Source organism: Mustela nivalis (genome assembly GCF_964662115.1).
Source record: "Mustela nivalis genome assembly, chromosome: 6".
NCBI classification, from domain to species: Eukaryota; Metazoa; Chordata; class Mammalia; order Carnivora; family Mustelidae; genus Mustela; species Mustela nivalis.
The window spans coordinates 46,866,186-46,889,321 of NC_139025.1; the positions used below are offsets into that span (position 1 = coordinate 46,866,186).

Here is a 23,136-nt window from a genome sequence, read left to right on the forward strand (position 1 = left end):
TTTCCTTTTTCTTTCCTACTTCTGTATTGTCTTCTAGATTTAAATAATGCCTATCTGTGGTTAAAAAGACCAAAAGAATCTTCTATTTAAGAAGGACCATATTATCAGAATTTTCTCTTTATCTCTCTCAGCTTAAGCAAGCATAGAAGTCTAAGGTTAAGTCACAAGAAATAAATCATTTACATTCCCTTGTCACCATATCTATTCTCCATAAGATCATCAATGAAAGGATAGTGATAGTAATTTGACCCCCATGAGAACATTATGAGTTAGTGGGAGTGATTGATGCAGAAGGTAATTGCCTTGAAATGAAATAATTAAAAGCAAAACAAACAGGATTGCTGAGGGGAGCGGGGTATGGAGAGTGTGGTTGGGTTATGGACATTGGGGAGGGTATGGGATATGGTGAGTGCTGTGAAATGTGTAAGCCGGAAGATTCACAGACCTGTACCTCTGGGGCAAATAATACATTATATGTTAATAAAAATAATTAATTAAAAAAACTAAGTTCAAAAAAAAAGTACATGCCAGAACCAGTTTGTTTATTATGGAAAACACTGGTGAGCAATAATACAGTGTAATAAATTTCTTTGTAGTCTTGCTATTCCTTATGATACAGCAGCTACTCATATGCCAAGTTTCATAAGACATAAACATGAAATCGGCTAGACTTTGTTTCATATTTCCACACAATTCAACTGATCACATCTATCTAAAACAGACCTTATTGCTGCAGCATAACTCTCAGTTCAAAGCTGGGAAGTGTACAGTGTATAATTTCATCAGGAGTTTGTACAACTTTAAAGTTTACTCAAATAGACTAGAAATATAATGGCTAATTCATTGAAGCATCTGAAATTTGAAAATGTGATCTTTTTAACATTAAAAACACAGAAAATTTCTGTTTTATTAGAAAATATAACACATTAGATGATTGAAAAAGCATACAACTGACTACCATGACGTGGAAAGCTAGCCAAGATTATTGTTAAGTGATAAAGGCAAATTTTCAAACTGTACATATAAAATGCCACTGGTTTTGCACTTGTATGAAACTATACTATGTACATAGTATAGCAAATACATGGAAACTATATGGAGGAATATACAGCGTTAATAGTAGCTATAATAGAAAGTAAAATAATTAAAAGAAACTTTGGTATTCAATATAACATTTCTGGAACATTTCAATTTTTTAATAACAAGTATATGTATTGTGTTTGAAATCAGATAAAGTTTTTTTAAAATCTGTATATATTGCTGACAAATAGGCATATGAAAAGCTGCTCAATATCATTCATAATTAAAGAAATACAAATTAAAATCACAATGAGCGGCCACTACACATCTATCATAATGGCTAAAATGAGAAATCATGGTAAATCAAATACTGGAGAATATGTGGCAAAAAACAGCAGATAAATTGCTGGGAGGAATGTAAAATGGTACAACCCTTCTGGAAGACAGTTTGGCAATTTCTTACAAAATTAAACATACACTTAGGATATGACCCAGTAGTTCCACCCCGAGGACAAAAGAAAGAAAAACTTACTTTCACGCAAACACTGGTACATGAATGTTTGTAGCTGTCTTATTCATAATCATCAACATCTGAAATGGCTGAGTGTCTTTCAGCTGGTGAATGGGTAGACTGGTATGCCAATAAAATGAGCTACTCTTTAGCAGTCAAAAGAAACAAGCTATTAATACATGCAACAACATAGGTGAATCTCAAATGAATTCCGCCCAGTGGAAGAAGTCCAACCCAAATTGCTGTGTGACTCCATTTATAGGATCTTCTGGAAAAGGCACCACTGTGAGTTGGTATACAGGGATTAGGGGTGGGTGAGGGGTGTGGAAGCACTGGGAAGGGTGTTAGAGTGATGGAACTGTTCTGCATTTTCATTGCATTGGTGATTATACAACTCTAAGCATTTTTTTAAAAAGATTTTATTTATTTGACAGAGAGATATCACAAGTAGGCAGAGAGGCAGGTGGGGGGGAGTAGGCTCCCTGCTGAGCAGAGCCCGATGCAGGGCTCAATCCCAGGACCCTGAGATCCTGACCTGAGCTGAAGGCAGAGGCTTAACCCACTGAGCCATCCAGGCGCCCCAACTCTAAGCATTTTCTAAACTCCTAAACTATACACCAAAAAAGTGACATTTATTGTATGTAAATTTAAAAATATACTTTAAAATGCTATTTTAAAAAGATCTCATTGATGCTTTATTTTTATAAGTCCACAAGTCTTGACTGGTACTACACATTTTTTGGGTAGAGTTAGGAGAAACTGCTTTTAAACAGACGGAGGTGTTTGCCCCTTGTAAATGAACTGTGATAGCCTTGCTACTTGAGGAGAGATTGGGGGTTCAGAGCCATAGCTGGCAAACTCTCTGTCCAAGTGCGAACTGTATGAAGTATGGGTCAACATTCAGTTATTCAGGAGTAGACTGTACAGACTAGGATGCTGTTCACTAAGGTTTTAACCCCCTTTACCCCAGAAGGTTGCCTTGCCCACCCATAAATTAGATGCAAAAAATTGTTGTTCCAAATTCCTATGCTGTTTCTTCCTTTTATGCAAACCGTGAGTAAAGAAGGCCCTTGAGGGCCAGAGGAAGCAAAGTTCTCTCTCCTCTTATAGTTTTGTGGACCCTACCTAAGTATAGTGCTTGTACTCCAAAATTGGAATAATTAGAATAATCTTTAGCAGTTAGCATGGCAATTGGCAAAATAAAAGCACTGCTTCCAATTATATTTTCCCTTTAAATGTGTGTGCCTTGTGAAGGGGCAAGAAAATAAACAAATACATTTTTAAAAGAGGAAAAAGAAGCAAAAGGAGAAAACCAAAGAACAAAATCAGCTGGCCTAAGGCTAGAAGCCTGAGCCTTTCTTGGTCACATCCATTTTCCAGCTCAGTCTAGAAGGGAAGCCTGCCCTTTTCGCATGGTTCATTAATGAGTCAGGCTCAACAAATTTGGGTTTGTTAATAGAAGAGGCTGAAACAGATTGTTCCATATAAATAAGTCTTTATAGTGGCACCCTAAGTAATGGTTATGGGGCACCAGATGTTCTTAATGAAGTGACCACTTCACATAGCAGCGAGCCCAAGCATCTATACTGCAGGAAGTGCCCTCCCCTAAATGCCTGTCTATCATTTTCTTTCCCTTCTTCTAATAGAACGTTTCCTCCTGCCCCCTCAGAAAATAACCCGGACACTAGCTTACTGCCTGTTTGATTCTGTCTGGTATTGTGTTTCCCGTGGCTCCCAGCTGCTTCAAGTAGGTGCCCAAAGGGGGTCTTTTTAACCCAGAGCATCAAGTTAACGCTTCCCCATCTCAGTCAAATGAACAGGGTCTATTGAACCCTTCCTACACACTTTGTCTTTGATGGCGGAATAGGCAGACAGCTCAGGAAAGAGAGTCTCACTGCTGCTTGGACCTGATCTGAGAGAGGGTGCTTCTTCTGATCCTGACTGTCTAACCTTGGCAGGTCTGGGTTGGGACAAGCAAGGCCTGGAGCTCCGACTCAGTGATTGCTAGCCTGGGAACTAGACTTGGTTTGTTCCTACTGGTGCAGTGACGTGTAAACAAGTGACTGTAACTTTCTGAGTCAGGGTTTTGTCACACTAAAACAAGGAGATTAGATGACGGGGTTTCCTGGGTCCCTGCCAAGTTCTAAAAGGCCATGAGTCTATGAAATAAGGGGGGGAGGGACAAATTAGTAATGGAGCACAAGGAAACATAAGGCCTAGGATTCTTCCTGAATCATTAACTCCCATACTACTCATTCAGTATATAAAATACAAAGTCAAGCAGTGGCAGATGGAGACAAGTGATACTATGAGAAGAGGACAATTTGGAAAGATGGGAGGGGTTTCTAAAGTTCTCAGGCACACGGCAGAGTGATATTAGATACTCATGTTTTCAAGTCAGCCTGCCCAGGTTCAAGTGCTGGTCTCAGTACTCGGTAGCTGTGTGTCTTTAGCAACGTTTCTTTCTGTGGGCCTCTGTTCCTCAGACGTAAAAAGTGCTAACAATATTATTCTCCTCAGTGGGACGCCTGGGTGGCTCAGTTGGTTGGGCAGCTGCCTTCGGCTCAGGTCATGATCCCAGCGTCCTGGGATCGAGTCCCACATCAGGCTCCTTGCTCTGCAGGGAGCCTGCTTCTCCCTCTGCCTGCCTGTGCTCACTTTCTTGCTCTCCCTCTCTCTGAACAATAAATAAATAAAATCTTAAAAAAAAATAAAAAAATATTATTCTCCTCAGAGAGTTCCTCTGAGGATAACAAAATAATGCCTGCTGGCTGGTGTTGTGACACATTTGAAGTCAATTACCAACAACACTTCTGCTGCTGTGTACAGTTCCTGGTGAATGACTCTCTCCAGGACTTCACAGAGCAGCGGATGGTGGGTGGAGAGAGGAAGGGATGACTGTGGTGGACTGACTCAGGCACCAGACTTGGCCTCCAAAGTTGGGTTTTAGCTCAAGATAACACAGACCTCAAGAATACACAGATAACACAGACCTCAGACCTGCAAACAAAACCCACAGTATAAATTACATTAGGCTTGTCCTGCCATTTCCTAGCTGGGTGACTGTGGTTGTATCCCCCAGCCTCTCTGAGACTCGGTCTCCCCATGAGTGTTCTAAGGCTTATCCCTCAAGGATGTTGGAAGGAGCTAGGTGAGGCAACGCATGTGAAATCCTCTGCAAATGCAAGGAATGTTAGGAGCCACTAAGATTATGAATGAAAATTTAGGACAGAAGTCTTTCTCAGACAGATTGAAATAATGTGCAGTGCTTTTTGATGACTCAGGGTTCTCTTCATGAACATCTACGACTGACACAACATACCCATCTGTGGCACTTTACTATTTTAACCTGCGTTCATGTACGCGACCTCCTTCTCTTCCCATAGAAAGGCACATAAGCTGTTTGTCCCCATCCTGACCTCATGCTTCGTTCTCATGGGCATCTTCCTTCGCAGCTGCTATGGTCTGGCCGCTGCTCCCACTTCTTTTCTTTCATACTGCATAGTTATTATTGGAAGCAGATGTAAGAATCATATCAAACATTCATCTCGAACGCTGGGTCAAGGGGAGCCTTTGAGTAGGGAAGAGGCATATTCAGGCATTTTAGAAACCTTACTAGTAACAGTTGATTTGACAGACAGGGGTCAGAGAAGAGGTGTGTTCTTTACTGACAAGTAAAGGTGGGAAGAGCCTGTACTCGAATGATGGCAGGCAGGAGCAGGAGGAGGGGAAAACTAAAGAAAGTAGGAGGCAAGCCGGCAAGGCTATAGAACGTTATTCATTCAATAAATATTTATTGAACCTTTACCCTGTGTCAGGGATTGCTCCAGGGAATACATCAGTGAGTAACAGAGGCAGAATCCTGATCTCTGTGACATTATGGTCCATCCCATTTGTCGGGTAACTGGAGGTCAGTGAGAAGGGAAAGCGGGGAACCCAACAGAGGGGACTGAGTTTTCCAGCTTGTGTATGTGGGGAAATGTTGGTGCAACTGACAGCAATGGAAGGCAGGAATAGGGCTGGGTCAGGGTGAAAGGTGACCCATTCAGTGCTCAGCACAATGAACTTGAAGAATTGATATCTAATTAAAATGCTTTCCTAGAATGAAATGAACTCTTGGGTTTTGTGACTGGCACCAGATGATCTGTGTGGAGTGGTACAGTTTCTCAGTGTCTAATCAAAGAGACATCCATATTAGACTAGAAACACTCATTTACTGGTCCCAAATTATTGGAGACCTTTTTTTTTTTTTTTTTTGGTAAACCTAGTTTGAGAAAATTCATTAACATAGACAATACCTGTAAGTATAGTTTTATTAAAAGATACTAAAAGATATGTCAAGTAGACTTTTCCCATGAAGACCTTCTATAAAAGTTGAAAGGCATAAAAGTAAGTCTTAACTAAGTCAAGGTATTTTCTGGAGGCAGCAAGATAAAATAATCCCAGTACTATCGCCCTCCATCTGCAAGGATGACGAGCAGCCCCAGTTCAGATGTATCTTCTCTCCCTTTATTTCCGCAAGTCTACACACTTATATACGTTTACATGACCAATCAGCGAGCAGGGTACAGGAGGGAGCGAATCAGGCTGTGCACCTAAACGAACAACTTTGGTAGCAACCAATGCTGTTTACCTCCTCTTTGGGCGTTCCGCTTAGTCTCATGAGGCAACCCTAACCTGGCAACTAGCCAGGCGCCATCTTTTAATGGCAGAGGCCGCCCTGGCCAGGGGCCTGCCTCCGACAAGTACATTTATTTCTAATGATATAAGTTATTGCAGGGATGTGATATAGAGACTATGTCCTGTAGGTTGTGTTTCAAATATCAGATGTGTTGAGGAAATTGTTGACAGGTTTTGGTTAATTCCTGGCCAGATTCTCTGCCTGCTACCTAACAGAGCAATATTCCGTATGGCTCATCAAAGAAAGCTCTGTAGGCCACAGATGTATACCAACAGAGTTGACATGCTGCTGGGAAAATTTAGAAGCCTTACTTTTTTTATTCTTTCCCGGGCCAGAGATCATTCTACTTCCTCACAGAGGTGGGCCACAGAGATGGTAAGATCATAGGTTCCTCCAAAAAAATGTAGAGTGAATCCGCTCATACTACTATAGGATTTTTTTTAAACCTTACTGATTTGTACCATAGCTATAGAAGAGAGACCATTTTATCTTGAAAAAAAATATTAAGAGCAGGTTCAAATAATCCGTGAGTAGGTTTTCCTTAGGTCAAAGTGGCTAGCAGGCTATTTCTAAGGTGTCTATAGAACAGTGGTTTTCAACTTTGGCTATATTTTGAATCACCTTGAGAATGTTAAAACATATTCATACCTGAGTCTGACCCCAGGGGTTCTGTTTTTTTTTGTTGTTGTTGTTTGTTTGTTTGTTTGTTTGTTTTAAAGATTTTATTTATTTAACAGAGAGAGAGAGAGATCACAAGTAGGCAGAGAGGCAGGCAGAGAGAGAGAGAAGGGAGGAAGCAGGCTCCCTGTGGAGCAGAGAGCCTGACATGGGGCTTGATCCCAGGACCCTGGGATCATGACCTGAGCCAAAGGCAGAGGCTTCAACCCACTAAGCCACCCAGGTGCCCCGGGTTCTATTTTAAGTGGTCTCTGAGAGGGAAAAAATTTCCCAGGTAATTCTCATGGGCAGCCATTGTGGAGAACTATAGCTGTAAAACACTGGATTTGGGAATAAGACCATATACCAGAGGGCCTTGCCAACATAAGCTGACTGACAAATAAGGTGCAAAGAGAGATTCTTATTTACCATTATTGTATGTTAAAATACTGCTTTTCACTTTGATGTACCTTACTTTGTCAGTAGAAATGCACCCTAGCCAATTCATGGGCTATCTTTATCAGGTTACACGTTCGGGTAGAAACAAAACAATAAAAAAGAGGGCAGCCATGGGACATAGTCCACTGTACTCCATTTTGAACATGAGAGTTTGTTCTTACGCATGCTAACCTTGGTAGTAGTATTACATTATTAAAAAATATGAGCCGTGTCTGATATGGGCATGTTACTACTTGGGGAATCTATCAATATATGAATGGAATCAAGCACTGAGAAGATTCTATAGCTTTCACATTTTTGTCTTTTCTTCATTTATTTGTCATTTTTGTTATTTATTTCTGTTGTATGCTTGGAAGATTGCTGGCTCATTTTGATGCTCATAGTCATTCTGGATGACATATGTACCAGGTTCCTGTCACCGAATAAATGAAACACAACCATATTTACATTTGAAGTGACTACTGGGGCTATCAGATCCTAGCTAAGCTACAGCTAGTTGTTAGGGCCTGAGCAAGTCTGTTAAAGTCCAGAATCTCATTTTCCTTATCCTGTAGAGTTGTTGTAAGGATTGCAAATAATATATTACAGTGTCTGTTGCATAATAAATTCTCCATAAGTTAATTACTGGGGCACCTGGGTGGCTCAATCGGTTAACCATCTACCTTCTGCTTGCTCAGGGTCCTGGTATTGAATCCCATATCAGGTTCTCTGCTCAGCAGGGAGTCTGATTCTGCTTCTACCCCTCCTCCCCTACTCTCTCTCTCCCTCTCTCACTTTCATGTGTGCATGCTCTCTCTAATAAATAAATATAATCTTTTTAAAAAGCCATAAACGGGAGAAATTTTTTAAAATGCTCCATAAATTATAGCTATTATTATCTCCAAATCTGGATTGCAAACTCCTTAAGGGTATTGGGCCATTTTTTCTCCATGAAGTTTACATATTTATAATTCCCTAAACATGCACAAGATGGTTTTTAATAAAGATAATACAGTTCCAACTTTATAAGTTATAGGGAATATTAGAACTAGTTACCTTTATCAGGTCTACAGAATTAAAGGTACTCTCTGTGAATACATTACTGAGCAAAGTAACTAGTATACCAGAGAATCAGATCCACAGTCTTCAGGGGTTAAAAGTTTGAGTTCTGGAGTCAGACCACCTGAGTTTGAATTCTGGTTTCAGTTCTTGCGGGCTGAGTTTTTGATCAGGTTGCTTAATCCCTCTCTGTTCCTTTCTTCACCTGCAAACTGGATATGTTGAATGGATTAAGGAAATAATGTATATGCAGTCCTTAATTAGAACCTAGTACAATGTAAAGGTTCAGTTAAGGCTTGCTATTATTATCTTTGGCTTTATTAGCATTGTTCTGACGCATGCACTAACTTGTTGAGCAAGGGACAATGGCCAGTAGGTCACATGCAATAGAAACGAGGTGACTCAATTTGGTAAGAAGCACAGGATGTCTAGGAAAGACAAGATGAAGCCAAGGACAACAGCCTTTGGAAACACAACCACAGCCACTACCCAATGGAGACAGCACACACTGAGCTCACCCTTGGGCAGTCACTCAATTCATTAGAAGTTGACCAGCCCTATTTATTCAACATTGTGTCAGATAGTGGTGGGTGTATTCAAAGGAAGTGAAAAGTAGACCCTTTGAGGAACTTGCAGTCTGGGTGGGGAGAGAAGTCTTTGTTAAAAGATGGATGCTGATGTTAAGGGCTTATTTGGTTCAGGCCATGTTTGCAATGGAGTTGCAAGGAGAGAGAGAACAGTTTCGGCCTTTCTGCACCGTTCTTTCTAGAGGAAAATAAGGCCGTTAGCTATAATACCTTCAAATATAATTAGTAGTGAAGGTATCCTGGCTACCATCATAAAAGCCACACCCATTAATTCCTTTTATTCCACACCAATCCAGAATATAACTAATGAAGAATCAGGGAGTAGATTATTCAGGAAAAAGTGTGGGAGTCAAGGAAAATTTCTATTTATTTATTTATTTATTGGGGAAGATCTCTTTACAACACTATTTCCCAATTCAAACCTACAGTGGTTTACTAAAGGGGCACCTGGGTGGCTCAGTGGGTTAAAGCCTCTGCCTTCAGCTCAGGTCATGATCCCAGGGTCCTGGGATTGAGCCCCGCATCGGGCTCTTTGCTCAGTGGCGAGCCTGCTTCCCCTTCTCTCTCTGTCTGCCTCTCTGCCTACTTGTGATTTCTCTGTCAAATAAATAAATAAAATCTTAAAACAAAAAACAAAAAGCAATGGTTTACTAAACAGCCCAGAAGGTTGTACCAGCTACTCTGCTAAGCCTGGGATGTTCAGGATAAGGAATATATGGTCCTGCCTTCAGGCTTGGTTCATAGTCTAGAGGCCTATCAAGGCCTGTCTCTTTCTCTGTGCTCAGGCTTGTGGTAAAAATGATGTACCAAGATGTACCAACATCTTGAAATAGATGTACCAAGTCCATTAGAGGGCATAAGAAGAATAGAAGACTAAAGTGTGCCATTATATGGAAACTAGCTCTGAGGCCCTTTTAACCAATTAAAGGGACAGATAGAAATAGACCACTTCAGTATTTATGGTGAGGCCCCGAGATGGAAGTGTGCCCAGATGTTCCAATCCCTCAGAGCCTGCCAGAACTCTGGGAGGCTGCTGAGGTGAAGTGATGTCTGAACTGAGTGCTGGAGGCCGTGAGAGATCATCAGGAGATCAGAAGGGAGTTCCAGGCAAGGAACAGCATAAACGGGCACACTGGAGTCAAGCTCTCTGTGTGGATGGGGCACTACTAATAGTTCAGTTTTGCTAAAAGTCTAGGTAGGAAAGAGCAGGAGACAGCAGACAAAGGCCAAGCCTCAGGATGAGGGAGGATCTACCCAAGGGGCCTAGACGGGAGCGTGTGGTGGTCATATTTTTGTGTTAGACAGAAGTAGAGAAAGGAGTTAGCCAAGTATCAGGATTAGGTATGAGTGCACGTGACAGTGGCTTACAGCAACGCGGGTTGGTTTTCTCACAGAACAGATAGTCTGGGGGTAGGCAGTTACTCACTGACTGAGACACTCATCTCTTATCTGTCTTTTGTCCTCATAGTTGTCACTACCGTCTGAAGAAGACGGTTGTCCAAGCTCAAACCAACACATCCACATGTAAGGCAGCAAGACTGGAGAAAGATGCAACTATCCCCAGGAATCACCCAGGTAAGGGCCCTCCTGGAAGTCACCAGCCTTTCAGCAAACTGCTAGCGGGTTGGCTAGGACTCAGCCAGATGGTGACTGTAGCTGTGAGAGAACCAGAGAGAGCACTCCTCTCCTTCGATCTGTGGTGGATCCACACAGGGGAGGAGATTGGGAATACGGGTTGGGGAGCTACCCTATTGTTTCTGTCATGAAAGCTAGCTGGTGAGAGCCAATGGGGACCAGAGACCGGGCCCTGGTAATTAAGAAGGAGCAGCTCTTGCTGCCACTAATGAAAACTGAAAACTCAGAAATTCTGAGTAGAGGATCTAATTCTGGAAGTGGGTTCGATGTGTCATCCCACCTGGGGAGGGATATAAATGAAAAACTCAAGTGAAAGCTTAGGGGTCTTTGGGGTCTATCTGGAGGTCATTAGAATGTAGGGATCCCACCAAATCTATCTCAAGAACTACTCAGAACTTCTAAACAGTGCACAGTTTTTCTTAGGCCTAACAATTTTAATTAAGCCCAAGTCTGAGGAGATGTGCTAATTTGCACAGCCTTGTTTTTCCTACATGCTAGGATACCCACCCTGGAATTTAATGGATAATAAAGTTATGCAAAGAATCACTGTGCGCAACAAGAACCAGAACGTTTTCTGCCAAGCCCACCTCCAATACAAACATACACACATACCAGTCAGGGCTATACATAGACCTTGGTCTTGAATCCCCACATCTATTTGCCACACTGTGGAGCAAATGTGTTTTCATTTTCTTGATTAAAATAACAGGAAGTACCATCATTCTTGAAGTCTCGATATTTCTAACAGACACATAACCACACACGCACACAAATAGAACTGCGGAGACTCTTGACGAGGTTTGTTGGCAAGGGGTCTGGTACCATTCCTGGCTTGGGATAAAAAGTTCTGCACCTGAATCATCTTACCTCTCACGTAATGCTCCGAGCTGCCATGCAGATGAATCCAAGAGGACTCAGATGTCTGTAGAGGTCCTCTCATCACTGCCAACCCAAAAGGGGCCTCTGCCTCCTCAGCCACTCTGGCAAGTCATGGAAATTCTACTCTGGGACTGGATACAAGAGAAGTATTTCTTCAGTATTTACTTTGACCAGGGAAATTACTATGACAGATTTTTTCTTTTCCTGTAGACACAGAGTGACATTTTAAAGGAGAAACCACTGGATGCCATAGTCTTTTTAAAAATAATATTAGAGGAAGAGCTCAAAGGAATGTCTGCCCAAGCACCAGTGTCTATAGCCTCGTATTCAAGAAGAATCCAGCCACTTGAAGAAGCAGCGAGCCAGTACTGCTCACTTCAGCTCATGTCCTCTTGGATCTACTTTGTTGTGCTCAGCATCAGATTCGAAGCTGGTGACATCCTGTCAGTGGCACAGCTCTTCTTACCTGTTATGTTGTTAAATCTGTGCTAAATTTGTGATGTTGCTGCTCTTTCATATTCATGCTTCATCCGCCCAGATCAAGAGTTTCTTGAGCTCAGGGGTCACACTTTATACTCCATTCAGTCTTGCCTAGTTGTGTTTGTCTTGGTAAACACAGGAAATAGCTGTTGGACAGATGAATGAGAGAATGACAAAGGCTGGGAAACAGTAGAAGGTGAACTGCTCTGCTACCTGGTAAAGAGGATTATGAAACTCAGATTAGCAGGAAAGGTGGTGTTTCATTTGTGTCCGCAGATAGGGATCTTAGCCCCAGGGTTGCCGGCTAGCTTTCACTCATTCAACAAACATTTCTCTAAGTTTCTCCAGAAGAGCCAGGCAAGCATTGCGGTGGCAGGCCCCCAATAGGACAAAGTGCCTGTGGGGGTGAGGGAGACATGCGGCATCACAGACTCAGGGAAATACAATGGGGTTGGCAATATGATAATGGCATGCACATGGCACATGGAGATTCTAAATCAGATTGTGGCTTCCAGAGAAGCTTCTGGAAAGAGAAGCATTTTTATTCATGTGTTCAAGGATGAATGAGTGTTGGCTAGAGGAGACTGATTAGGAAAAGCATTACAGGGAGAAGAACTAGCATGGGAATGTGTTCTGTGCCATAAAATAGAAGGTTACATTGAGAACTAAAGTCTCAGCTGAAATGGTAGCTGTGCCTAGAGGTGAAGTCAGAGAACTAGGCTAGAATAGCCTTGCAGAGGATCTTGTGGCAATATGATTTAGTATTTCAGAGTGGAGGTTTAGAAATCAGACAGAACTGAGTTCAAATCCTTGCTCTGGTACTTACAATCCATGTAACTAACTGATTTGTTTTTTTTAATTCCTCGAAGTCTTGGTTTCCTTAGCACAGTGTCTAGCTGTATCACTTATCTATTGTTACAAAAGAAATTATCCCAAATCATAACAGCTTAAAATAGTACACATTTATTAAGTTCTCACAGGTCCAGAATCTGGTCTTCGGCTTCAGGGTCTCCCACGAGGCTGTAATGAAGTATCAGCCAGAGATGAGGTATTATCTCAAGACGTGAGAAGGATCCATTTCCAAGCTCACTTACATGATTGTTGGGGGAATTCAACAATGGATGGCCATTGGCCAGAGGCTGCCCTCAGTTCCTTGACATGTGGGCCTCCCCAGCATATCAGCTTGCATCATCAGTCAGTGACAGAGGGCCTGTGACCAAGACAGATGTAGCCTAATCAGCTAAGTGACTTCTTGTCACCATTGCCACATTCTGTAGAGTAAAAGTCATTGGGCCATCCCACACTCCAGGGAAGGGGATTATACAAGGGAATGAACACCAAAAAATGGGGATCTTTGGGAGTCATTTTAAGCCAGTAGCCTATAGCTGGTAGCCTATGTTAGTAGCTGATAGCTTATATTACCACCAAATAAATGTCAGCTTTTAAAAATTAAACTCAGTTGATAGTTTTGGAAAACCTAGTGAAAGCTGGTGAAGGATTTTATAACAAAGAGTAACTTTAGGTGACCTTGGCTAGGTCAAATCATTTCACATCATGTCTTCGAGCCTTTCTTTCCTCCTAAGTATGGTGAAAATATCTATCTCTCATAGAAATGAGAACATATATGTGCAAGCAGAAATACACTTTGGTAAAAACAAGCATACAACTCTTCACAGTGGGAGGAAGCTTACTGCCTTGGGCCAGCTTTCCACTTTGCACTGATACTGGGACTCTCACAGTTTGATATCTTCAGAGTTTTCAGGGCTTGACCTGTGGGCCCAGAAGGATTTGTATAACTGGAATAAACACCCACAAAAAGAAATTTGTCTTTTGAACATCGCTTAAGGCATTTCCAAGAGTTTGCTTTTTTCCATCTTTTTAAATACCTTTGCTTCCAAGGACCCCATGGGGGCTAGAGAGAGAAAACAGACTATCTGGGAAATTTCAAGCTCTTGATAATAAAAGTGGTAATAAAATCTCGTCTGGCTCCTGATGCTTCACAGAGCGGCTGTTTGTGGTGGATGGGGTTCCCCCACATCTAGCAGTTGGTTTCCAGTCCCAGGGAGCGGCTCGAGTTACCACCCCCTTGCCCACTGCAAGGGCAGCTCCCTGCCTGCAAGGTACCCCCACCCTGACGCCTCACCCATTTCCGCTGCCCAAATGGGATACTTCATTCCCTGCTCCACATGGAGCCCATCACACACAGGAGTGTTTCATGGTCTTTCCACGTCCCGTTTTCCCTGGGAAAGGTACAAAGCAGAGAACTCTCTTGACCCAGACCCAGACTGGTGGGCATTTCGGCGGGTAGCCCAGTCTTTCCAGGCTGTAGCCTTAGGAAGGGGGTCGGAACGTAGGAATTAGACTCCTCCCCACCCCCCATCATTCCGGCTTCATACAAAAGCGCGCTTCTTGGCAGGGCCTCTCTGGGTGGAGCAAGGGAGCTGCGGCTGCAACAATGCTTCGAGTGCGAGGGGCGCCCAGGACCCCACCACCACACCCTCGCCCTGCCAGCCTGGCGGGGCGCGTCACGCCAGCCAGCAGCTACACACGCCGCTGCGGGGTTCCCCCTTGGCGCTGAGGTCCTCTCCTGCAGCGCCGCTGCCCTCGGACTTGGCGGGCCATTTGGTCTCGGGGGAGGGGCTCGCGGGCCCCGCGGAGCAGTCCCCGCAGGAGGGCGGGAGCTAGCCCGGCAGCTCACGGATTGCGGAGGCGGAGCAGCACTCCGGGCAGCCCGAGGCTTCCACCTCGCCAGCCCCGCGGCTCCGGCGACCGCTGCCTCAGAAAACTAACAAGAACCAGATGTGGCCGCGGCTGTCGAACTTTCCCCGAGCCCGTGATTGGCCCCCGGCCGAGCGCCGCAGCCAGTCAGCGCGTTGGGAAGGCCCGGAGTCCCCGCCCGGCCGCGCACCCGCGGGGATCCAGGTTGGAGGCTGGCGCGGCGCAGCTAGTGGGCTGGCTGGCCGGGCCGGGACGCGCTCTGTCGCGGGGCAGCCCAGGAGCCGAGCCAGCATGCGGGGGGACCGGGCCGCCCGGCGACTGGCGTTGCCATCGCTGCCGCCGCCGCCACTACTGCTGCTGCTGCTGCTGTCCCGGGCCGGGGCGCTGCACCCAGAGGAGCTCTTCCCCTACGGTCAATCGCGGGGGGACCAGCTTCTGCAGGAAGGCGACGACGAAAGCTCAACCCCAGTGAAGCTGGCGAGTCCCCTGCGCTTCTACGAAGCCCAGTTTGGCTACCTCTACGTAAGTTCAGCCCCCGTTTGGCGAGGGAACCGGCAGAGTTCTCGCAGATTCTTCCCACGGGTCACTGTAGTGTGGATTTCACCGAACCCCTGCCTTCCGAGCGGAAGAAATAGTCCGCACGCCGGGCTGTCCCCGAGCGCCCCTGGGGTGGGGACCTGGTTCTGCAGCGATGCTGCTGTCTGACTTGCTTTTCTTTACCTCCAGAGGAAGAGCAAGAAGTCAGACCCAGATTCGCAGCTACATAAGCGTCCCAGGCAGAAAAGGAGGTGGGGATGCTGGGGCGGCCAGTGGGGTTTCTAGTAAGGACCGCGAGCGGGCTGTGCACCGCTGCAGAGCTGGTGCGTTCCCTCCTCGCATCCGAAGGTCTTCTCCAGCGTTGTGCGGGAAGTGAGAAGAGAAGTGAACCAGGAGTTTTAGGGCTCTGGACCCATCGCACCAAGCTGTGGGGTAAAGGTGGCGGGCGGCGGGCGGGCCGAAGTTGCGCTGGTCGCCCTGAAACAGGAGTCCGGTTCCCAGAGGGTAGGGAAGCGGCAGCTTCAAGCCTCCCCGGCCGTTCCGCTTTCTCCGTGCGTAGCCAGGGTAGGCGCGCGCACATTTGGACTTGTGGCTGCCCGAGGGCCTCCTGGTGCGAACGCGACCATCACCTTTTGTCCATCTCTTCCCACAGGTGGGCACCAACGGTATCATCTCCACTCAGGACTTCCCTAGGGAGACCCAGTACGTGGACGACGATTTCCCCACAGACTTTCCGGCCATTGCTCCCTTCCTGGCGGACATCGACACGAGTCGGGGCCGGGGCCAGGTCCTGTACCGTGAGGACACGTCCCTGGCAGTGCTGGGCCTGGCCGCCCGCTATGTGCGCGCGGGTTTCCCGCGCACAGCTGCGCACTTCACCCCCACCCACGTCTTCTTGGCCACCTGGGAGCAGGTGGGCGCCTACGAGGAGGCCAGCAGCCGGGTGCCGCCCTCAGGAGAGGTAACTGACCAGGGATGCTTGGCCACTGAGCGCCAGTGGAGGGATGGGTTTGAATTCTGGGCTGGAACCCAGGAACTGGCTTGGAATTTCTTCTGAGTCTGTTCTCGTGCAGAACCTGATGTATCCTTTGGTGGCACCAGGGCTGAAGTGGCTTGGAAGTGAAGACTGTTTTCTCCAGGCGTCCTCTCAGGATCTGAGAGGTGGCTACTTCTAGTAAGGGTATGAGGGCCCCAGTGCAGATGTGGAAGGCCCTCAGAACACAAGGCAGTTCACTGTTGGGCTGTTTATTTTTAAAATCACCTCTAAGTATATAAGAATTATTTCTAATTATATGTTCGTTGAAGGAAAAACATGAGCAAATACTGGCAATTTAAAAAAGAACAACCACTCATTTTCCTACCACTCAAAGATAATCAGTTAAACATTTTCATTTATATCTTCCAGAAGTTTTTTCTTCCTATTAATGTCTGTATTTATCTGTCACTGTTTATTAACACTAATGGGTTCGCACTGCACATACTGTTTTGTGAAATATTTTTTCACTCAATAGTATATTGTATGTTTCATTGTCACTAAATATGTTTCTACAACAGCATTTATAGTATCTGCATAATATTCCACCCAGTGAATTTACCATATGTCTAGTGATCATTAAGGTTATTTCCAATTTTTCATCATTATAATTTTGTGAAGTGCTTTTTTTTTTAAGTTAATTTTTCCACATGTCCTTACTTGATATTCCAGGAAGTGGAACTTATGGGCCAGAGAGGATCCGGTTCTTGATAGCTTCTGCCAAATTGCCCTACAGACATCAGTTTACATGCTCCCTGGTTTACAGAGCACTGTCCTCCATTTCTTTTACAGTCTACCTGAGAAAGTAAAACAATCCAAGCTCCCAGTCTTTAGGCTCGACAGCAACATTTTTCTTTTTTTAAAAGATTTTATTTATTTATTTGACAGACAGAGATCACAAGTAGGTAGAGATAGAGGAGGAAGCAGGCTCCCTGCTGAGCAGAGAGCCCTAGGCGGGACTCAATTCCAGGGTCCTGGGATCATGACCTGAGCGAAGGCAGAGGCTTTAATCCACTGAACCACCCAGGCGCCCCTGGGCAGCAACATTCAAAGTACTCTAATGGACGTCAGGTGGGACCAGGGTAGCTTGGCAAATGGTGAACTGCCTCATTCCTGGAATAGGTAAGGACTTATTGTGAAGTAAGATCTGAATCTAAAATGTCATACTGGAAGGGCTGAAACTCTTACAGTTTATCTCTATTTTAACTCATCATAGTGTATTTCTTAGCTATAGGAAGATGGCACATATCCTCCCTGAGAGATTAAGCAGCTTGCCCGCTCTCACTGAGTAGTTCAAGATGGTGGCCATTCCTGTTTTGTTGTTCTGTAAGAAAAATATCCCTAAAAGGCTATTCTAAGAAGATCTAGAAATACAAGATATTTCAATTTGTGATTTTTTGGGGACATTCATTCTTTTGTCAGACATTTAGTTTTATTTCATTTTGTTTTTTTTGTTTTTACAGATGTGAGTTTCATATCAGTTATTCAATTCAACAGAATACAGTCATTCAAACAAATATATTGGGCACTTCCTTTGTCCAGGGCATTGGGCTAGGTGGAAGGTTGGAGAAAATGAATAAGATAAGACTCCTCATCATCGTTGCATTCATTCATATTTACTCATTCATTCATTTTGTATATAAGTTTAAAACACTTATTTAAAATTAGAGGGGCACTTGGGTGGCTCAGTGGTTGAGCAACCAACTCCTGATTTCACCTGAGGTCATGATCTCAGGGTCCTGGGGTCAAGCCTATCTTCAAGCTCCCTGCTGAGCAGGGAGTCTGCTTCCTCTTTATCTTTCTCTCTCTGTCCCCCTCTGCCTCTCCCCCACTTGTGTGCTCCCTAAAATAAATCTTAAAAAATAAAATTAAATATAACATACCTAATAATAAAAAACTTAGAAAATGAGAAAATATAAACATAAAATATAAAAAAAGAAAATTATAAACATTACTTGTAACCCTACTAACCAGAAGTTACCACTGCTATACTTTATTCTGTTTTCTGCCAGTCTTTTTTTTTTTGGTTAAACATATATGTGGCACATGCATATAAGTGTGTGCTATAAGCAATTTATACTTAAATGTAATTAAGATTTATTCATCCAGTAAACTGTTTTTGCACACTTACTATAGTTCAGAACTGGTATAGACACAGTGAAAGGAAATACCCTTCGCTCCCAAGGAACTCATAGTTTAGTGGGGACGTTGATCATGTTAAGTGTAGCAGTATGTTGGACACTGGGGAGGGTATGTGCTATGGGGAGTGCTCTGAATTGTGTAAGACTGATGAATCACAAATCTGTACCCCTGAAACAAATAATACATTATATGTTAATTAAAAAAAAAAAAAAAAAAAAGACTAACTTTGGGGACCCAATCTGGGAAAGTTTTAATGAGGAAGTAGTTTTGAATCTGAGTTAAGCATAGTGGACCAGTCTCAGAAGAAATAGCATGTGATGGATCACCCATGTGCTGTAAAGTAAAATGTGTTTTGGGCCTTATGTGTGGTGCATTATTACTGAACAAGAAGGGTGGTCAGACACGAGGATGAAAAAGCCATGGGGTGGGGACAGAGCATGCTCTGATGGGAGTCTGGAATTGTTTCTTTGACAGTGGGTTGGTTTTGAAGGATTTTAAGCAAGGGATTGAGTCCCCCCTCCACTCCCCACCAGAGTTCTTTTTGTCTTTATTGAGATTGTAAGGGCTCAAAGGAAAGACTACGAAGACAATTATTATATATGTTGTTTATTCAAGCTATCTAGTTAATTCTGAAAACAATTATTTTATCATACTGACTTCCTACAACAATCCTGTAAGTACAACAAAGATTATTGTTTGCATTTCACAGATAATGGCAAACAGAATACAATGCAATTGTTGAGAATTCTGCTCTTAGTGAGGCAAAGGCATGTTTAGAGTACACATTTTTTTTTTAAGATTTTATTTGTTTATTTGACAGAGAGAGAGATCACAAGTAGGCAGTGAGGCAGGCAGAAAGAGAGGAAGAAGCAGGCTCCCCACTGAGCAGAGAGTCCAATGTGAGGCTCGATCCAAGGACCCTGAGATCATGACCTGAACTGAAGGCAGAGGCTTAACCCACAGAGTCACCCAGGTGCCCCTAGAGTACACATTTCTTGATTCTTACTTTTTTTTTTAATTGCCTTTATTTATAAGTAATCTCTACACCCAATGTGGTGCTTGAACTCACAACCCCAAAATCAAGAGTCACATGCTCTACCATCTGAGCCAGGCAGGTGCCCCAGTTTTTTGTTTTCTATTGCTTTTAACCCAGATTAAAAAAAAAAAAAAAAAAAAGATTTACTTGAGAGAGAGAGAGAGCATGACAGGGAGGAGGGTCAGAGGGAGAAGCAGACTTCTGCTGAGCAGGGAGCCCAATGCGGGACTCGATCCTAGAACTCCAGGATCATGACCTGTGCCAAAGGCAGTCGCTTAACCAACTGAGACACCCAGGCACCTTTAACCCAGATTTTTCATGCAAGATCCATTTCCTTGGCTCAAGTGATGTAGGTGGGCACAATAATTGTGCTTTTCCCAAGAACTTGCAATAAATAAAGCTTGATTTGTTCTTAGTACCAGAAGAGTACTTAGAATCATATTTCATTCAAAGGAAGAATGAACTTACAATGGAACTGGCTGCCAAGGATGCTGCTGATACCTTATTACTTCCAAATTAGTATTCCAATGCTTTGAGGAGAATTCAGCTGCATCTGTCTTACTTTTTCAACAGAATAATGATGAAGTTGAGTTGAGTGAGATGAATTGGAGATGAAGAGTTGCACAGAAATGCTGGGATGGTGAAATCACACTAGAGCTTTAAGATTCCATTTTTTTTCACAGCTTATTTGAAACCAAAAATTATAATACAGACAAGATGACTTTGTCAATTATTGTTTCAATTTCATGTGTTACATGGGAATACTGCTCATTCACCCAACTTTCAGGGTGGTTGTGAAGACCATGACAATATAAAAACATTTTGAAAGAAGATGTGCATTATGAAAGGTTATCTGGAGACTTTGGAAGCAATGACAGCCTCATTCTTATTTCCTAACCTGCAAAATGGGGAAGCAATGCCTACCTTATGGGATTGTTATCAGAATTAACTATGGTGGCATTTTTAAGTAGGGTGACATTTTAAAGTTGTCCTTCTATTCTTTTAGACCTAGTGGGTGTGGATGCTCAGCCAATCTGTGCTTCTCTATGTTGGCTTGATAGGAGCAGGTTCTGGTTTTTAAATTTCTCTACCTCATAAGGACCCTGTGATGTAAGGCCTTTGCATAAGGACTCTTTTTAAATACTATGTTTTTGGAACTGCAGCTTCTGTCTCTTTTGGGTGAGAAGTACAGAAAGATTTGTAGATTCCATCTCTCTTACTTTTCTAGTTAAAATCCTTCTTCAGACATTGCCATATGCTGAGTTGGCTTCAGAATTTGTTTCGTTTTGAAAGGAGATAAGGGTTCTGTTTGGAGAGAGGATGTTTTTTCAATTACCCACATTGAAGGTTCTTCTGAATACTTGAAAGAGCCCTGTGATTTGAGTTCTTATTTTAATAGTTCTTCGGAGATAGATTTTGGCAAATAGTAATCTGCCTTGCCTGAGGGCTGTGTGAGTTCTATGTGGCTTTCTTAAACCTTGACACACTAACCCTACGTTGCAAAGTTCCTGGAAACTTGAACATATCAGAGGAATGGCATCTTTAAACCATTTAAAACTATTTCACTTGTTGCCCTTTCTCTCCATGGATATTCATGGTGGGTATGACCGGGTGTTTTATCTGATGTTGCAGGAATGGCAAAGTATAACCACAGATTAACAAGAGTGAAGAAATATGGGGCACCTGGTGGCTGACTTGGTTGTGTCCAACTCTTGATTTCGGCTCAGGTCCTGGTCTCAGGGTCATGAGATCTGCCCTGTTGGGCACCTTGGGTGTGGAGCCTGCTTAAGTGCTTAAGATTCTCCCCCTCCCCCTGGCTTGTCCAGTCAAGGGAGGGGGGCGGTACACTCGCTCTCTTAAAAAAAAAAAAAAAAAAAGGAACAAATAGTGTTTATCAGTTCAGTTAATCTGAGAGTCCTCAACTGTCCTAGGTACCTTACAGGGCAAAGAAGTCATGGTACTGATCTTCAAAGAAGTTGTTGACAGAGACATAAAGAGGATTAGTGTTTACTTCAGCTGTGGTTTTGGGGGGAGGGGGAGAATTGTTGTGTTGTTGTTTGACGGACAGAAGTTGTGGGGAACTGGGCCAACACAAATCTGTGTGATATGGGGGATGTTTTGTTGACCTGGAATTTAAGTTCAGCCGAAAGAATGGGTCCTGAGAATGAGGCGGCCGGAGAAACTGTTCTGGGCAAGGCCTTGTCCTGGGAGTGGGCTGAGAGAGCTAAGGCAGGAGACAGGGATGAGGGGAGTCGTGGAACCAGTCACATGACATGAGTGGAAGGTTGTCCATCGGAGGCCTCAATGTGGGGACTGAAGTGTGTTGGCTTGTTTCAAAGATGATTGTTGTTGATGGAGGGGGGTGAACCCACAGAGAGAATGAGAGGTGAAAGAAGGACTTTGTTGTGGCTTTTGGATTTCTGGAGCTCAAGTCCAGAAGAGGGGAGGTCTGGAGTCTATCTGAAAACATTTAACCTGAGGCTAAAATAGAGCTCTGAAGATGTACTGCATAGAGACATATTTGGAAATTGGTTAATGAAATGCTTAAGTTTTGCTAAAGCCCAAGTATCAGGAAGGATGTCACATTAGAGACTAGAGCATAGATCTTTGGATTTGGGGCAGGATCTGTAGGGTTTAGGGCATATAGATGAATGAGAGGAACACATGCCTGTAACAGTGGCCTACAGGTGCTGGGAGATGGAGAAGTGTATTAAGGAGTGGAGGTTAGTGCTCACCCCAAACCCTGGAGACCAGAAGTCAGTGATGCCCCCACTGTGGGGAGCACATGACCCCAAGGAAGACAGGAAAGAGAAGACAGGGTGACTCTTCATTTTCATTGTAACTTTTGTAAGCCACTATAGGCCAACCTGTTTGGGACAAGGCTGGTACTGTTCTGTTGCTTTGCCAGATGGCTGCAATTAATTAAATGAATTGCAAATTTAGAAGCTTCTAGAGGGGTATGTTTTGTATCCATCAGCCTGGCTCTGCCATGTGTCAAGTCAACCTTGCTTGGTGATGTCCCATACCTGAAAGGGAGAGTCAGAGCCAGCCTGGTTTCTGCTAACAACTCTGGCTTTTCTCTCTTTGGGATAACAGGATGGCAGAAACCCTGAAGCCAGGCAGCCACTCGCCCTGATCCTCTGTCCTGTTCTTCTTTCCATGGAGGCCCCTCTCTCCTCTCTGGGATCCTGAGGAAGTTGGGAACCAGTGACCCTTTTGTGGGGTTTGGCAGCCCATCTGAGGGTTTATCTTCAGAGACAGAGCATGTGCGGTTCTTGCAAAGGCACTCTCGGTCTCCAGGAATGTGAAGACCTTTCCGGTCTGGAAGCTAGTCGAGGAGTGCTCTGGGAGGAGGAGTACTTCAGGACTTTGTGAAGTGTGCTCTTTAGCGGTTAGATGTAGAATTTTGTGGAGCCAAGAGAGAGAAATTTAACAGTGATCATTTGGTGTGTGGGTGGTTTTTAAACAGTCAAACTCTTTTGGCCTGTACTTTCGGATCATAAATTTTATCTAAAATCTTCTTTTTTGCCTATTTCAGTGGAGACAAGTAAATTAAATAAAGGCTTGCCACCTGTGTAAGTGCTTGGCTCAGGGATGGCATATAAAAGGCACTGAATAAATTTTCATCAAAATGGATTTACTGACTGATTGACAGAATGAATAAAGCGCTAAAGTCCCAGACTCCACAGTAAAAGCCAGACCCTCCCTCTCACAGTTCTGTTT

General features: G+C 43.8%; 1 protein-coding gene and 1 long non-coding RNA gene across 3 annotated transcripts in view; both read left to right on the forward strand.

Moving 5' to 3' along the window:
• The window catches only part of LOC309866990, a 122,945-nt gene extending 109,005 nt beyond the window's left edge, over positions 1-13,940 (forward strand). For both annotated transcript variants that reach the window (XR_014312906.1, XR_014312907.1), the window contains 2 exons: positions 10,422-10,528; positions 11,678-13,940. This is a non-coding gene — a long non-coding RNA (uncharacterized lncRNA). The remainder of the gene's footprint in view (positions 1-10,421; positions 10,529-11,677) is intronic.
• A 479-nt stretch (positions 13,941-14,419) lies between these two features.
• The window catches only part of NID2 (nidogen 2), a 61,810-nt gene continuing 53,093 nt past the window's right edge, over positions 14,420-23,136 (forward strand). The window contains exons 1-2 of the mRNA XM_082735139.1: positions 14,420-15,187; positions 15,855-16,163. Coding sequence (XP_082591265.1) covers positions 14,747-15,187; positions 15,855-16,163 — 750 coding nt within the window. The 5' untranslated portion in view covers positions 14,420-14,746. The remainder of the gene's footprint in view (positions 15,188-15,854; positions 16,164-23,136) is intronic.